General features: G+C 39.4%; 1 protein-coding gene across 1 annotated transcript in view; it reads right to left on the minus strand.

Moving 5' to 3' along the window:
• LOC135479157 (tyrosine-protein phosphatase 10D-like) overlaps positions 1-17,667 on the minus strand; it is a 77,740-nt gene that overhangs the window by 1,622 nt on the left and 58,451 nt on the right. The window contains exons 3-15 of the mRNA XM_064758961.1: positions 11,531-11,635; positions 11,078-11,144; positions 10,514-10,690; positions 9,609-9,731; positions 9,234-9,357; positions 8,274-8,347; positions 6,422-6,554; positions 5,597-5,686; positions 4,809-4,890; positions 4,460-4,550; positions 3,882-3,958; positions 2,758-2,892; positions 2,402-2,530 (exon numbers count right to left, since the gene is read on the minus strand). Coding sequence (XP_064615031.1) covers positions 2,402-2,530; positions 2,758-2,892; positions 3,882-3,958; positions 4,460-4,550; positions 4,809-4,890; positions 5,597-5,686; positions 6,422-6,554; positions 8,274-8,347; positions 9,234-9,357; positions 9,609-9,731; positions 10,514-10,690; positions 11,078-11,144; positions 11,531-11,635 — 1,407 coding nt within the window. The remainder of the gene's footprint in view (positions 1-2,401; positions 2,531-2,757; positions 2,893-3,881; positions 3,959-4,459; positions 4,551-4,808; positions 4,891-5,596; positions 5,687-6,421; positions 6,555-8,273; positions 8,348-9,233; positions 9,358-9,608; positions 9,732-10,513; positions 10,691-11,077; positions 11,145-11,530; positions 11,636-17,667) is intronic.

Here is a 17,667-nt window from a genome sequence, read left to right on the forward strand (position 1 = left end):
TATTTGTGATCAGTATACACAGTGACATTACCAGAGCAACTGGTCAAATACACATCAAACTGTTGTAAAGCCAACCACGAGGCCTAATACCCCTTTCTCTATGGTGGAATAATTTTTTGATGCCCATTTAACTTCCTAGAGAAGTGACTCACAGGCTGTTCTATCCCATCCTCTCCTTCTTGGAACAAAACAACTCCTACTCCGATGTTACTAGCGTCCACAGCTATCTTAAAAGGACGGGTAAAATTTGGACCAGTCAACATAGGAGGGTTAGATAGAATGTTTTTTTTACCCATCAAAAGCTGACTGACAACAATCCGACCATACAAACCTGACATTCTTTTTAAGCAACTGAGTCAATGGTGCAGCAACATCGCTGAGATCGGGTACAAATTTGCGGTAAAAACCACACGCTCCAAGCACTCTAAGAATGTCTTTCTAAGAAGTAGGCACTGGTAAATCAGGTGTGGCCTGGACTTTAGCTGAACGAGGGACTACTTGTCCATTGCAAACCCTATGGCCAAGGTATGTCACTTCTCCTTTGGCATATTCTGTCTTCTTAAGACTAATCACTAAACTTAATGCAGACAATCTACAGAATATTTTCTCCCGGTGTTAACAATGATTTTCCCACGTGTCACTCACAACAAGAATGTCATCTATATACGCTGCATAGAATTCCATCCCTTCTACAACGTTACTGGCTAACCTCTGAAACGTCACCGCACTATTTTTCATGCCAAATGGTGTGACACGAAAGTGATAAAACCCCGAAGGAGTAGCAAAGGCAGATTTCTCTTTAGCCCTATCTGTTAATGGCACCTGTCAGTAACCCTTAAGAAGATCAGTCTTAGCAATAAACTTGGCATTTCCTACCATATCAATACAATTTGCAATACGGGGAATAGGATAAGATTCCGTCTTGGTTACAGCATTGGCGTTTCTGTAATCCATACATCGAGCTTAGGGAAAACTACAACTGGTGCAACAACACCAGCCACTCTGGCTAGGCTCTATAATGCCATTGTCTAACATGCGCTGTAATTTCCAAGATCAGATGAGACCGAAGTAGCCAAAGTCATATCCTATACCAACAACGAAATAGAATCCCTCCATCTATTCCAAAAACCCTTGATAAAGTGGACCTACATGGAGCCTGGACAGAAACAAAAGCTAGGAATCCTTTTCTTCTGGCGAATGATGGTAGAACCAGCAATCTTCAGCATCTGTGCTCAGCAGATAAGATATTCTGTGATGGGAGTTTTTATTCTACACGGAAATCCTTTAAGCAGCTCTATACCACTGATACATTTATCGACGGACATATGTTGCCGCTTGTTTTCGGATTGCTTCCCAATAAGACCCAGGACACATATGGGAGGATGTTCCAGTTTCTGAAAGATGCAGCTATAAAGCACGGCAATGTCTTCAGTCCTCCTTCCATCCAACTTGACTTCGAGACAGCTATGCACAGAGCAGCCATAGAAGCTTGGCCAGGTATAACAGTTAAGGGCTGTTTTTTCCCATTATACCCAGTGTATCTGGAGAGGAGTACAACATTTAGGTTTCGCCAGTCTGGTCCAGACTGGCGGCGACCTGCACCTATTTGTGAGACGAGCGGCAGTTTTACCATTAATGCCCAGAAACCTAGTTGAAGATGTTTGGCTTCAAGCTCTGGCATTCCCCAAACACTGCACCAGCTGGACTCTTTGCACACTATGTCACTGAAACTTTAATAGAGGGAGCCTTCGGTCAAGAGACATGGAACCAATATGACACAAACGGACCAAGAACTAAAGATCATTTGGAAAGACCATCGACTATCGAAAAGCTGAATCTCATGATGAAGAAAGCCCATCCGAACATTTTTTGAATTCATCACCATTATCAAGACCGAACAAGCAGCAAAATGAGGTGAAGATTTTGCAACTTGAAGGTCGGGCAGCTCCAGCCATTGTAGACCTACTACCCCCACTAAGTATCCGCATGCGGCGATAATCGAAGTTAATCATACCAGCTTATAGCACATCGGGGGTCGTAGGCGTTAGTGGAATAAACTAAAACACCAATCAAGTAGTTAAATAAACTCTGCTGTGAAATTTTCAGCATGGACGCTCTTACACAAAGTAACTTCTAATATGCAAATATAGCGAAACAAATGGATTTGTATGTTTTGAACAGACTCATCGGACCTGTCTGAATGCGCAATTCAGCAACTCGGCTGTGCATCATTAGACTGTGTTATAGGAATACTCGAGGCTGACATTCAGATATTTAATTATCTGCACTGTCAGTGGTATTAACTTACTAAATTTTGTGCCTGTGGGCTCGGTATTATTCACGCCCGACCATCTCACATTTGAAAACACGTTCCCATTTGCAATAATGAGGCGATACTTACATGTATATTGGTTATGGTGAATTCCCGTAGCTCATAGGTGTTGAGGTTGGAGTACGACAAGCGTTCAACAGCAATATTTCCATACTCATGATTTCCGTCTTCATCTTGCCAGTACTGCACGCACTTCACCTGTAACACGCCAACACATAAAATATATACATGTATCACATTTAATGGTTGGTTAATTCAAGTCTCCCGAATGGAATGATCTGCTATTTCATGTAAACAATAGCGTTTTAATAATGGTCTACCGAACAATTACATTAGATATATGGTGTCTTCGGGAAAACTTTAGATTTTGTCATGCCTCATATTCCTTTGATGGATATTGATTATAAATAGCTTATTATCTCTACCATTCCTTTCTCTTTCACTTTCGTTAACATGACGATGATGGTGACTTTCTGTTCCCAGATCATTCTCCAGAAATCCTCCACCGTCGTCTCCAAAGGACCTTGGGCAGCAATGTACTCTCTCTGGGAATGGTAACCCTGTAATGGAAGTCATATCATGGCTATTACAGAGTTAGGCAGCTTACGGCACACAACAACCTACGTACACATCAAAGCACTCTTTGTAGAAACCTTAAATCATACCTGTACTCAAATATTTTGTTCAGATCAAAAATGGTGCAGATTAATTACTTAATTTATTTATTTGATTGGTGTTTTATACCATATTCAAGAATATTTCATTTATACAACGTTGCCCATCATTATGAATGGAGGAGATCGACTACAACCCCTGGGAATCCACAACCATTCGAAGGTTGCTGGAAGAAATCAGTTTAGCCAGGCAACAGCCAAGTGAGAATTTCAGTGATTTGTCAACACCTGACTTTTAATTACTAAACACCATGGACTGAGATAAAGGTGATGCATTTTGAACTGTAATAAGGCAGTATACCGAATGCGATCCACGAAAGCACATTAGCAATATCTATATGTGATGGCCTCCCAGCACAATGTCATCGTATAGGTGAAATACCGTTGAGAAGGGCGTTAAATGCCAAACAAATAAATAAATAAATACATAAATACATAAACAAATATGTTTGATGTCTGTACAAATCGTGACCGCGTCCTCTTAAAACAATGTGTTTTTCTAGCGGACTTACATCAGAGGCGATCTGATACAGTTTATAATTCTGCAAAACTGAGTAAAACACATTAACAGTGAAAGTATAGGTTTCTGAGGCGACTGATGCGTGCAGGATCTCCATAAAATTCGAAAACAAAATGTGGCAGACGAAGACCAAACTGTAACGGCCAGGGACTACACAGGTTTATTGATTAATTGATTGACTGACTGGTGTTTAAAGAAAGACTTAAGAAGTTTTGCGGTTAACCTGGTATTAAATTCCAACACAACAGAGAATGGGAGTCATTGCTATATGCAAATGAAGCAAACAGGAGGAGATGGTTACGCTAATAAATATGATTTCGGATTGAATGTCTTTTAACTAAAACATAAGCCTTACCGGAATGTAGTTAGCATTGATATAATCTGACGCCTCGTCGTCTTCCACCGGTAGCAGTTTTACCCTGGTATCGTCAACTACATGTAGCCAAAAACCGTGATTGTGAATAAATATATGAGAAAAAAAGGCAAACATACATCCTAGAGTTTTTGGCATCAAAGTTTCGCGTCTAGACAATTTCGGTGGCTTTCAATAAAGTAACAATTTTAATTAACACGTAGATATTGGGTCAGTGAATGTTTGAACTGAAGCACAACCTGAAGTCTTATGATCGATATCAACCGGTTAACTTATTGGCATCACAATCGACACTGAGGTCATGTCATGTTAATCTGTGTAGAAACAATTTTTATGGAAGTTCTTGGAACTATATGGCAGTAAAAAGACTTGATTGCGCCTGTCAAGCCGAAAAAAATTTTGAAGTTTTTCCAATTGGAAATCCAGGGTCGTTGTGTAAAGACTAACCATCTTTGATTTTACAATTAATAATATATGAAATAAGATGCGGGTCAATCCCTTCTTAATACATCACCGTGACTTCATACATCATCTATGTAAATCTAATACGAATTTCTTACACGGCAGGACGTCTATGTAGCGGTTCTTCAGCATATTATCGTTCAGAACCGCAGCAGTGACAGGTAACTTGGGACTTCTTTCTTTCAGCCACTATGTAAACCAAGCAGTAAAGAAAGACACCATGGAAGCATTATATAGAAGAATTCATATTCATGTGCACATCAGTTGTACATAAAAATACGGACCATTGAATAATGACGCTGTAAATCGTTTCCCCTTTTCCATTCATCTTTAACATATGTAATCTTAACTTATTTAGAAAGATCGAACCTATTCGGAGAGATTGTGTACCACTGAAAACTGGTTTAACTTATGATGGTAGAATTTACTAAAAAGGTTACATCTTACCAAATATTGTCTGGAATAGGCTAAGTTTGAATCCCTGTGTAACTCTTCTACAGTCTGAAAGAGCTCAGCCAAGGGAATTGGGCTGCAAAAGGCAACGTGTCGACAAAATTAATTTTTTTATATATATCCTAGTGACAACTTGTTTATACGTGTCAGTGAAATTCCAAATATACGAACTGGGTATGCTCTTCGATGGCAAAGGCATGCTTCAGAAAAACCCCACAAATATCCTTATTCAATCTAATTTCACGACACGATGTATGTTAACAAAATGATCAGTTTCATCGATTCGCTATCAGTATTCATCCATTTTCCATGAAGACTAAGACAAGTCACAAGAACTGGGGCCGATTTCACATAGCCAGTTCTGACACAGGTCAAAATGTGAGGTATGATTTTAGAGCTTTATCTTAGGCATGCAACATAAAGTTTGACCACCTCATCAATGTTGTCTTAAGACGTATGGGTGAAAATTTCAACTTTCATAACAAAAACTAAGTTTAGTGAAAACGTTTTAAATTTTGATTTAAGACTGACATGTCTTTGTGGAATCGGCCTTTGTGGAATTGTGGTGCTTATCTTTAGTGCTCCGGAACATATATTACTTTTGCTGCTTTTAAGAATTTACACAAAGAGTTAGAATAAAACCCTAACTCAGGTAAAATGAGACCGGAGTACGTGTAAACATTTGCCTACTGTCACACAGTCGTTGGTGGTCTGCTGCTCTAGTCGTTTGGCATTTGATGAATATGATTCAGTAAAAACTCTGAGAGCTTGGCAAGTCTTACTTTGCTGTCTGGAGATCGTCGAGTGGTTGTTTGACTATCGGAGTGAACGGGACTGGGCAGTCACTGTCTGAACCAGAATCACTGGGGGTCCTGAAGAGAAATACCATTGTGTAAATTACGTTGGCACCTATCTAACCTTTATGTACGCTTATTTTCTTTTACGAGATTATGGATTTGGAATATAAAAATGGACCATTTTGTTTTTGGATCTTCGTGAGAAACACGCACAAACAGCATCGATGACCTCTACAGTACCAACAAAAGCACACATTAATCTCACACTCACATCAAAGTTATCTCCCCTGCGTATAATGGCACCATGTTCCTTACAGGGCATGTGCCGCTCTATACGCTCGTTTTACATCACCGATATGCCGAAATCTCGAACAACACCGACGTCACTGGGGTCATACTGATAAGGCAGGAAGTGATGTCAGAAAACACAAAATCTTTGTGTCAGCTTTTGTTTATATTAACACTTTACGCACCTGCATTCTCTTTTTCCCGAGTATGTTCAACATCATACTAACAATCACCTGACGCAATTTTATTGATGTAAAGCGTGCATCGAGAGCGGCACATGCGCTGTAAGGAGTATACAATGGCACCTTCTTAGTTCTGTACAGGGTTTCATTTTAAATAATGTCAAACACTTTCAACTTATTAAAAGTCTTATTTTGTGAAAACATAAAACGGAAATAAATGTGATTCTTGTAGATTAATCGTTTCTCTTTTAACTGAAATGCGTGTGGACGTAAAACGACCAACACTTTAAAATCGAATAATGAGCAAACACACAATGTAGGACATCATTTTAAGCTTTACCTCTCTCTGTTCTTCTGACGACGAGCTCGCTTGAAGAGGACAACGACGAGAACAATAGTGACGATAATAAGCACTCCACAAGATGCACTCACGGCTGCTGCTACTGTTACATAGGGCTCTTGCAAAGGACTGGCTGAAAAAATAAGTTCATTTTACAAGACAGTTGAAAACTACTTCAAGATTTATTTATTTATTTATTTGATTGGTGTTTTACGCACTACTCAGAAATATTTCACTTCTACGATGGCGGCCAGTATTATGGTGGGAGGAAATCGAGCAGAGCCCGGGGAAAACCCACGACCATCCGCAGGTTGTTCACAGACCTTCCCACTCACGGCCATTACTTTAAGAGGCAACGGCGGATGTACATGTATGTAGGTAGGTATTCGTGTATGTATGTGTGTGTGTACGTGTGTGTGCACGTGTACGTGTGTACGTGTATGTATGTGTGTATGTATGTATGTATGTATGTACGTATGTATGTATGTATGGGATTGCCCTTGTTACGTCACGGCAGTACACACCCTGCAGACATGTGGGGCTTCTCCATGTTCACAACACATACCACAGGAGACAATCACTGTACTTTTACAACTAATTTCCATGTCGACGTGTGACTACAGTAACACAAAGCAGGATACTTTTACATACATAGCCTAAAACAGCCTAAAACAGCAACAGAACCCAAACAAACGGAAAAGAAAAATGTACATTTTTCACCCCCGGAATGCAGAAATTGTTAAGTTGCTGCTTGTTTGAAACAGCAGGCTGTGTTACTGTAGGGTGCCGGTAGCCTTTCCCTACAACTGCCCTCCAGCTCACTTCACATCCCGACAACAGACCGCTGTGCACGCATGAGTGAATGTCATACCTTGAACTCGCTGATGCGAACCCAGGCTATTATCTCGATTGTTACAATCACTAGTGTTGATCGGCAGACTCGCTCGACTTGGGTATAAAAATTATGTTCTGTGGAATACGAAACCGTGCCATATTCTCCATGGGTACTACCATAATTCTATGGACGGCAGACAGTACCGCGTTTGTATCATCTACGGTGGCCGGTATTTATTTATTTATTTGATTGGTTTTTTACGCCGTACTAAAGAATATTTCACTTAAACAACGGCGGCCAGCATTATAGTGGGAGGAACCGGGCAAAGCCGGAGGAAACCCACGACCATCCGCTGGTTGCTGACAGACCTTCAAACGAACGGCCGTAGAGGAAGTCTACATGAGCTGGACTTGAACTCACACCGACCGCATTGATGAGAGGCTCCTGGGTCATTAGGCTACGGTGGCAAATCTGTTATCTTTAAAAAAAAATTGTTGTAAAACTGTTTTACTTAAACAATTTCCATGGTGCTAATTAAGAGGTGTACACGTGGAGGTAATTACAGATTAAGTCATACCATTGCTTCTGGAAAAGTGGGTAGGCCTAATGCATGGATTTGTCAGTGCATTGTGGAGCTTTTCAATACATAATTCCGGCAGGTTCTCCTGGCATGACGTCACCTAGCCAGCGCTCCGCGGATGGGAAGATAGGCAGACGGTCCAACTTTAATATTTTTGTTTAAATGGAACTAGTTAACATAATATTTTTAAAAAGGCTGTTAAAACAGCCTAACATAACGTAAATATTGCGCCTAGCAAACGCTTAGTATGAAAAGTCGTTAGGTATCTCTTTTAAAAAATTTTCGATTGAACATTAGATTGTAAATCTACTCATACATGAGGCTATGTAACTGCTCTAAGCAGCTAATTATTTAGGTAAACATAGGTAAGACACGCAACTGTATTACAATGGTAAACATTATGAAATTGTTATTGATATGTATTACAAGAATAGTACCTTCAGAAGTTTGATAGCCAGATTTGTACTCCGTTTCGGTGCATCCGCCATGAGTGCAGGAAAATGCCTTTACACTGTTCATATAAGTAAAACAGCTAATATCAAACTACATGTCCATCAGTTAAAGTGAATTTTGTGATGACTGCAATCTACGTAAGAAGAAATTTAGAAATTGCAAAAGCTTCTTCAACAATCCGGGTATAAGTCTGATTAATAATACATGTTAACCGAAATATAACAAATATCAGCCACATATGGAATCATTTACAACAACGGCTTTAACGCCTACTTTGGGAACACTCGGAGAAAAAACAATGGAAGCGGAAACACATTTCTTCCTGAACGCAATTACAGAATGCTTTCATTAGACTTTTATACTCTCGGCTAAAACCAATGTGGAACCTGATCAAGGACCAATGAATGAAATACGAATAATTTCGAAGAATAAATACGAAGAATAAATTCCTTGCACGAGTCGAACCGCTATGTGATACGTTACTTCATTTGATAAGTTAACATTTAATATCAGCCAAAATTCCAATTTTTATCACAGACACTTGTTAAACTTTCTGGAAGTTTCTTGAAGATAATTTTATGGAGATGACCTGTAACGCTCTAAGATAAAATATTACAAATTTAAACATTCATCAGGTAAATCTTATTTTCCTTGTGCATAAGTTAAAGCAAAATCCTTGCTGCCATATGAAATGTTGTTTTCCAACTTGTCAATAACATTACGTGGTTTTCTTCTTACGGTTACTATAGTAACCCATAACCAGGGTACTAAGAAAAACACCTCCTACTAGAAGTATTCATTGAAAATGCACCATCTTTTAAATACAAAGACAAAATTCCTAAGTATGCTCTATTATTCAAGCCTTTTTAAAGGCAAAAGTTAACACAATCTCACCATCTTTCGTCATCATATCACAGCTTTATGATTCATGCAAAATGACATACCTATATTTCGTTGCTGGCTTCAATGGACCATTACAAAACGTGTCAATAGATTCAGTACAATTTCCATCATTTCCAACTGTATACCGGAAAGAACCTGTTTCCCCTTCTGACCTGCTCATTATATCTAAACAAAAGTCAACAAGTAGGGATAACAGCGAACGTGTTGGATGCGTAAAGCTTAAAGTAATGAACATGACTACGAAACAGTGGCTTTGGAATCGTTATAATGTTTGCATGATACACAATGTTATAAAAATTCACTCCACAATACCCACAATTGCACAACAACCTCTGAACTAGGTATTAGAGATGCAGATTTGCTGACTCATTAGCCTAAAACACGTTTGAAAAGGGTTGTTCAAAGAGAAAAGTTACCACGTCGAATGTACCAATCAACCGGAGTAGCTCTGTAAGGAATGGTGAAATCTTTGCTATTCGCTTCGTGCCATTTCGCATAGTTCATGTAGAATGTATCCGCCAAACTCTTGGAGGTAGACTCTGGAAGTAGAGTATATGGAATGAACCGTCCGCTTCTGGCAAGTCACTGGAGAGCTTTTTCCACATATCACACACATTGCTTCACCCCACATCGGGACCAAGTTTCTCAAGCTGTACTATATTAACATAATTTGTTTCGCTATGATAATGACTCAAAAATAAGTGTTGTACTCGCTGTGAGTTTAAGTCCAACTCATGCTGGCTTCCTCTCCGGCCGTACGTGGGAAGGACTGTCAGCCTCTGCCCGGTTTCCTAACACCATGATGCTGGCCGCCGTCGTATAAGTGAAATATTCGTGAGAACGGCGTAAAACACCAATCAAATAAATAAATAAATAAATAAATATGTTTTGCAAAGACTGTGTCATAAGGGAAGTGTTTTATGAGCATATCAATTTATATTCAACAACGAGGGGCCTTCGTGGCCGAGGAGGATTAGCACGCCAGCGCGGCGCAATGACCCAGTAGTCTCCCATCAATGGAGTCGCTGTGAGTTCAAGTCCAGCTCTTGTTGGTTTTCTCTCAGGCCGTACGTGGAAAGGTCTACCAGTAACCTGCGGATTCTCGTGGTTATCTCTGGGCTCTGCCTGGTTTCCTCCCATCATAATGCTGGTAAGATAGTAGTGTAATATTTCCAGTAAAGTCAACATCCGCCGTGACCATGTTAAAATATGGATTGTCAGTTTTTAATTATGTATGATGTAGTATCCAGCATAATACTCTTGTATCTATCTTCAGACGCTTTTGTTAATAGTAAACAGTTAATATTTCAGCGTAACTTACCTCCTTCAACAGAACTCGTCTGGATTACGATTAACCCGGAATCGACGATTTTCCCATTGGTGTCATCAGTGAAGAAGTCCATCCTGAGATTCAGCTGAAAGATTTGGACGGATTGGGGGACGGTTTTTTTGGTGGAGACGTCCGGGCAAATAACGCACTCAGTAGGCACAGGAGGCGCTGTGTCAAGGTGAAAACATCGTCAGTTTACTCAATAAAAATATACAAGATTTACAATTAAGGAGTACATCTGCGTGGCTGATTACTGGCTGAATTAACTGAGAAAAATGTGTTGATATGTTAACATGATACAAGACTTACATCATCGACAGCAAAACCAGAAGCAGTGAAGCAGTGAAAACTCTCGTGAATTTTATTCTAACTGTTCGTGTAAATGTTTACAATTAGCAGCAAATTACACGCGCACCAAGGCTTAAGCAGATAGGAAAACATTGCAAATTATTAGGAACCATTAGCCACTTTGACAAAAAATAACAAAGTTTGATTTTCTCCATTTGTGAAAAATGTCGTGAAGAGCGATATGACAAATTGTACGTATGTACTAACGTCCACGAGGTGCTAAGTACTCGACGTAAAGTATCTCTCCCATAAATCTTTTGCTAACGGCCACCAGCTGTCAGAAAAAAAGAAAAATATATTTCAAATTCAAATGGAACGTTCATATTTATTTGATTTCTGTTTAACGCCATACTCTCCGGCGGTACGTGGGAAGGTCTGACAGCAACCTGCGGATGGTTGTGGGTTTCCCCGGGCTCTGCATGGTTTCCTCCCACAATAATGCTGGCCACTGTCGTATAAGTGAAATATTCTTGAGTACGGTGTAAATAACGCCATACTCAAGAATTAATTCCAGGAATAACAGATGGATTATTTCTATCCGGAACTACATTATTCAGCATCTACGTGCAAACAACAGTCCTCCCAATGTCTGACCCTACCAATTGTTCAACACAGAATCAGTTTAACTTCACATGAACTTCCGACTCGTTCTTGACTTACCGAAACGTTGTACTCTTCACCTGGTTCAACCTTCACTACTTTAGAATACACTTCATTGTCTGACTGTGACCAAGGGATGGTGAAAGACGTCACATTATCGGAGACCTTGGAAAGAAGCAAATCTTGTTTTACATAACACCCATCATTATTTTTACTTTATTCAGCCTCATAAAATTATGCAAATAATATCTGAGCAGGACACAAAGGCAGCTTAAAACTTCGTACATTTTTACTTTCTTATATCACCAGTGCATTTCGGAACGTGCACAGGGGGGCCAACACGTCTCTTTCACAGCTGATGAACTGTGGTTTAAACCGGTCTCTCCGATGTTCAAATGCCTAATCTGACCGTCCTCACATAACTGACAAATTCTGAACAAGGAGTAAAGTTCTTATTAGTCAATCAGTCACCCTCTTCAAAAAAATTAAGTATTGTAAACCAGCAATATTCTCAAATGTCGTACATATGTATGCATTCTTATCTCACATATATAGTCGCCTGTACTACTTGTTAGCTGTATGTAAATGACAACGATGTAATCCACAAATCAGTTTAAAGAATTCTCTGTCAAATGCCTTGTTTCTGTCTTGATTGAATTTAAGGCAATGAAATTCTTTTACTGTTGGACAAGGACTCAAATGTTATATTGTCTTCACAACCCTGATTTACATTCTATTATCTATGTGCTATTTACACCTAAATAATTATAGTGGAAGGAAACCGGCCAAAGTCCGGGAAAAACTCATGACCATCCGCAAGTTGCTTGCAGACCTTTCCACATACCTTCGGAGAGGAAGTCAGCATGACAACCTTGTGCACACTGCACTAGTGTCTCCAGTAACAATTATTCCATTCCAGTTGCTCTCCACACGATATTTTTAAAGGTGGAATTGTTCGGCTAAAATTATTTAATAACTCGTCAGATGCGTCAACACATTATAAACAACATTTGTTAAACAGAATTCCACGCGGAACAACATACACTACCTTTTTCCGGTATTCCAGTACAAAACTTGTGATATTGGCATTTCTGTCTCTCAGCTTTGGAGGCTCCCAAGTTACATTCACGCTGGTTAGTAAGCCGTCCGGTACAATGAAATGAAGGTTTGTCACACGGCCCGGAGCTGTTAAACAAGAGATTACATGTTTGATGTAGAAATCTAAATGACAGGCATGGCAATAGATGATATCCCTTCATGTACCCTGGTGTAGCGTGAGATCTCATACCAGGAAAATACAGTACAGATATATATGTAGCAGAAACAATACGAACCTGCCTCTGGGGTCCTGAATTCCGCTGAGTCAGAAAAAGGTCCATCTCCAGCCTTTGTTGACGCCCGCACCCTTATTCTGTATGGCCAGTATTCCTTCAAATCAGTAAACTCACCACAAAGGGGATCCATGTCTGAAGTGAATACACGGGTGACTACATTATTGAAAATTCCAGACTAAACAATATTTCAAATTTTAAAATCATACATCTGCCAAACTGATTTTAAAATTTACATGGAAAGAGAGAGAGAGAGAGAGAGAAAAAAAACAAACAAACGAAAAATAAAAACATACAGATTATCAGTACACTGTGCTGAACTGCATCGTCGTATCGCGCGATAAAATCGTTTACAATTTACAAATACCATACGCTTGTCAAGCATATTAAACAGATGACGATCAGATTACACACAATTACATGTACGCTACCTTACCTACAATGACCAATGCTTCAAGTACGTGTAGCACTCTTGGTCACTCATAGAAAAGCTATCGTTTTTAAACCCATAACTTAATTAGGGAGTATATAAATACCGCTAAAACTCGTGAAATGTGAAATGAATGACGTTACAATAGGTCACTCTAACTGACTGAACAAAGTAAGAAGTAGGCGGTCATTGCCATAGATGGTGCCAACAAAAGTCCCCGGAGCAGACCCTCCGGATTTGGTAAATAACTGACGGACTTTCTCACGCTTGACAGAAATATTTTCACCACAAATATCATGTGATTTCAAAATATGTTGTCAGGTGACATAGAGCAAGATGCTTTGTTTGATGTCTTTCCCAGTTGACGTATGAATTTCCCACCACATTGTAATAAGGAAAACAAGAAAAAAAAATACAAAGAAAAAATGTTTGGGATGAATGATATGTTAGATGGCAACTACAGGCTGTTCCATCATCTGAACATATTCTAACCGACCTTGGATTACCTGTCTATCTAGCCATAGTTTCTCTCCCAAATCCACCAGAGTCAGTGTGTAGTTTGTAGGACCAGGGAAAGGCACTGGCTGACTCCAACATGCTCTGTCCACTAGTCACTGTCACATTTGTGTTCTTTATTACTGACTTCACTTACCAGCGATAACTTGCTTCCTGTCTTGCTGTGGTTCCTCTCCCAAATCCACCAGAGTCAGTGTGTAGTTTGTAGGACCAGGGAAAGGTTTTGGCAAACTCCAACATGCTCTGTCAACTAGTCACTGTCACACTTGTATTTTTTATTACTGAGCTCACTTACCAGCGATAACTTGCTCTCTATCTTGCTGTAGCTCCTCTCCCAAATCCACCAGAGTCAGTGTGTAGCTTGTAGGACCAGGGAAAGGCTCTGGCGGACTCAAGCATACACTCACAGTCTTAGTTCCTTTCACTGTTACGCGAATATCATACACCGCAGCTGGCACTGTAGAAAACAATTGAGTTTGTTTCGAGCGAATACCAGCACATTCAGCGGATATGTGAACACTGAAATGACTCTCACTATCAATCAAACGTAAACTTCAGTTCTATTCTATATTACTGAGACTTGTTATTTTTCTCTCAAAATTTTGGTTAAATGCTGCCGAATCACTAGGCACTGAGAGTAATCCGTTGATTTATGCAATACTTCAAATGTATTTCGGCCTATTGATATATACGGTAAATAAATGAAATGACACTTGCCTGTAACGGTTACATTAATTTATTATTATTATGGATAGTTCGTTTTATATTAAATATGTGTTATATTAAATACCCATTTGTCTTTACCTCCCGCTTCTGTCATAACGTTCAGTCGGCTAGGTTCAGTTCCCGACAGAAATGTGACATAGAGGGCTAACTGATATTCAGTGTAGGGAAGCAGTCCAGTGATGTTGTAGGTGATATCAGCATTGTTAACATCGAAGACCTCTGATCTCACGGATACGCAGGGAGAGGTAGGTTTTGGCTTAGAAAAAAAAAACAAAAATTCCACGCCATTTAAACGATTTTATTCACCGATATTTGGTGGAATTGTGCCAAAATAAAATATCCCACTTTATCATCCAGGTGAGAACTGCTATGATACTGTATTTGGTTGAGGTTGCACAATGCGATATTTTACATTTTAAAAGTTTAATAGTTACTTTAATTCAGGAGAGTTTTATACAACTACTCGTTATGTTGTCTGTCAGCTCAATGGTCTGTGTCCAGTTTTCCACAGACCTGCATATAAACTTACGAAAAGAAGCTCAACAGCAAAATACACGGTCTGAACACAGCTTCCACCCCGTGACACCTCTATTTTGTAACTTTTTATGTTGTTATCTGTCCTCTGCCAGTTCAGCTGTATACTCCGGGAAGTTTTAGACTGGACTGAGATGTTGACAGGGGAAGGGTCTGTTTGACAGAGACATGTACATGTATAAAGTACAAGTGAAAATTCTCCGCCACAGCGAAATATGTAAACTTCATAACTACAGACAAATGTATAATTCATTTGTGTGGTATCTATCTGTGGTGATCCATTTTCCCTCGAAATCGGATTAAGATTCCGATAGCTTTTTGGTCTTTAGCAAGTGAAAAGCAGCTTTATTTAAAGTTAATGTATGGTAATTATTTCTTTTTAAATATATTTATTGTTTACAGATAAAGGTTTCCGCGTGAGGATCGAAAACCAGAATAAACAGGTAAAAATGCCGGGAAGATGCCTTTACTCCATCATTTTTCATAAAATATAAGAAAATGAAACCATAAAAATAAGCAAATGTTAGGCCTACGTACTTGATACTGTCTAGCACCGGACTAGCCTCAAAGATGTTAACAATCCTTAAAGCCATAGTTTTCTCTATTATAGCAAATAAAATAATATTACCCGACACAGGCTTACACTTCTAGGTAGAGCAAATGCGTCTCAAGTGATCTTGGTGCTTGGTGCTTACGCGCCTACTACATGTACAAGATTACACCTACAACTTTATACCGAAATGTTTTTCATGTGTTTTTCATTCGTTTTCTTGTTTTGTCTATTCAGTCATCATGCTCCCGGTACAATAGTGCTCATGATGACCAGTGTGAACGTCCTTTAAAGGTTAATATGCAAAGAGTTTGTCAATAACAAACGCCCCAAGTACAAAATACCGCTATTTTGAACTATGCGGAATGAAAAATGTCCGTGGCAGAATAAAGAAAAATACAAATGTCACATATATTGCAGCGGCCAACCTTGTACAAGTAGGATATACCAAGCAGATGTAATGATTTATATTTATATGATTTATTGTGATTATCAGTTCGCTCACTATTTATATACGTAAGCTAGACGACGCCAAAACTTATATACTTACTTAACGTTACGCTTGTAAGTTCCACGTACGATGAGTTTAATTGTCCAGACTGTGACTTCACCCGCATGTTGTATACCCCAGGCATTGGAGGTTTGAATACATGCCAGTATTCATCAGTGGTATTCCGGTAGGGAACTTCATCTTCTTTTGACCAGCCCAAAGTGTCATGTATTCTCACATAGAATCTGTCTACAATGCCTCCTCCATTCCGCCATCTCACAGCAATAGTCTGATCTCCTGAAGAGGGAGTGATGGACAGAAGAACCGGCCGGGAAGGGGCTGGAATATAGAAACACAGTATATACAGTTTGTGATATTACTGTGGACACTCATACTCATTAATATTGCACTTATACGATGAAGGTCAATGTTATTGGCGGAGGAAGCCGGAGTTCCCGGTAAAAAGCACCAACCTTTGACAAGTTACTGAAGAACTTTTTCACATGTGAGGTACACATGTACTTATTATTAAGTACAGGAATTTATTATACCTCACGTCTCAAATGTCTAAAAATCCTGTTTCGTTATGACATTTAATTAAGAATATCGGGATACATTATTCCTCGAGAACTGGTCAACTTTTAGCAACGCCAGGTCCTTCTAAGTGTGTACATGCAGTGGTGTCATCAAGTATCAGTTGTCTCAGCATAGAAAAGAAGTGGATTTTTATGGTATGCACGTGTACTCACTCAGTGTGACCGTGAGTGGTGAAGACCTGGAAGACTGGACACCTCTGGACTCTGCTATCAGCCATAGAGTGTAGGTCTGACCTTTGACCAGACTATATGCGGGAATTGTCGAAGTCTGTGGTTGGTTACCAAATACCGATTCCTCCTTAGTGACAGCAGCACCACTTGAAGGCTGGGCAGTCACAATGATGTTGTAAAGCTGACCTGTGTCTATTGTCCACCTGACCCGGATACCACCAGACTCTTCCACGGCACTGGTTAACGTGGGTGTTGATGGAACTAGAAATAAAAGAAAGTGTTGCACGTGTTTCATGTATTGGATCAAGCTACTTTATGAGGATCCTTAAAGAAGGTGGCGTCCTTAGCCATAAAAGTGGTGAACTTTTGTTAATATTATTTCGATAAAAGGGTAGAATTGTTTCAAATGTAAACATTCAAATAACTTGACTGTTGAGTCTGTAAGGGTACCACTGTCGGAGAGTATAGATGAGAAACAACTGACTTGTTCATCCCCCAGATAACCGATAGGCCTTACACAAGATCAAACAAACAAACACAAAGACACTTGAATACGTTCAATACATATATTTGAACAAAATAAACAAATAATACAAATGACATTGATATACAAAACAATACAAATAATTACAAAATATATGGTTTCTTACTGATGACAGCGTCTATATCTGGATGGAATATTTCGGCTTCCAAAAGCGAGTCAGTCCACGTGAATATAAAATTCACAGTCAAGATGAATTCCTCAATATACTGATGATATTCCGATAAATGTTGTATTCTTCAACTGCCAGTGAATATGTATCTTCTCGGCTTTTGACAGTGGCGTCCGTGATGCTGAGCTGTGGGTATATGT

This window comes from Liolophura sinensis, chromosome 1, assembly GCF_032854445.1.
Source record: "Liolophura sinensis isolate JHLJ2023 chromosome 1, CUHK_Ljap_v2, whole genome shotgun sequence".
Taxonomy (NCBI): domain Eukaryota; kingdom Metazoa; phylum Mollusca; class Polyplacophora; order Chitonida; family Chitonidae; genus Liolophura; species Liolophura sinensis.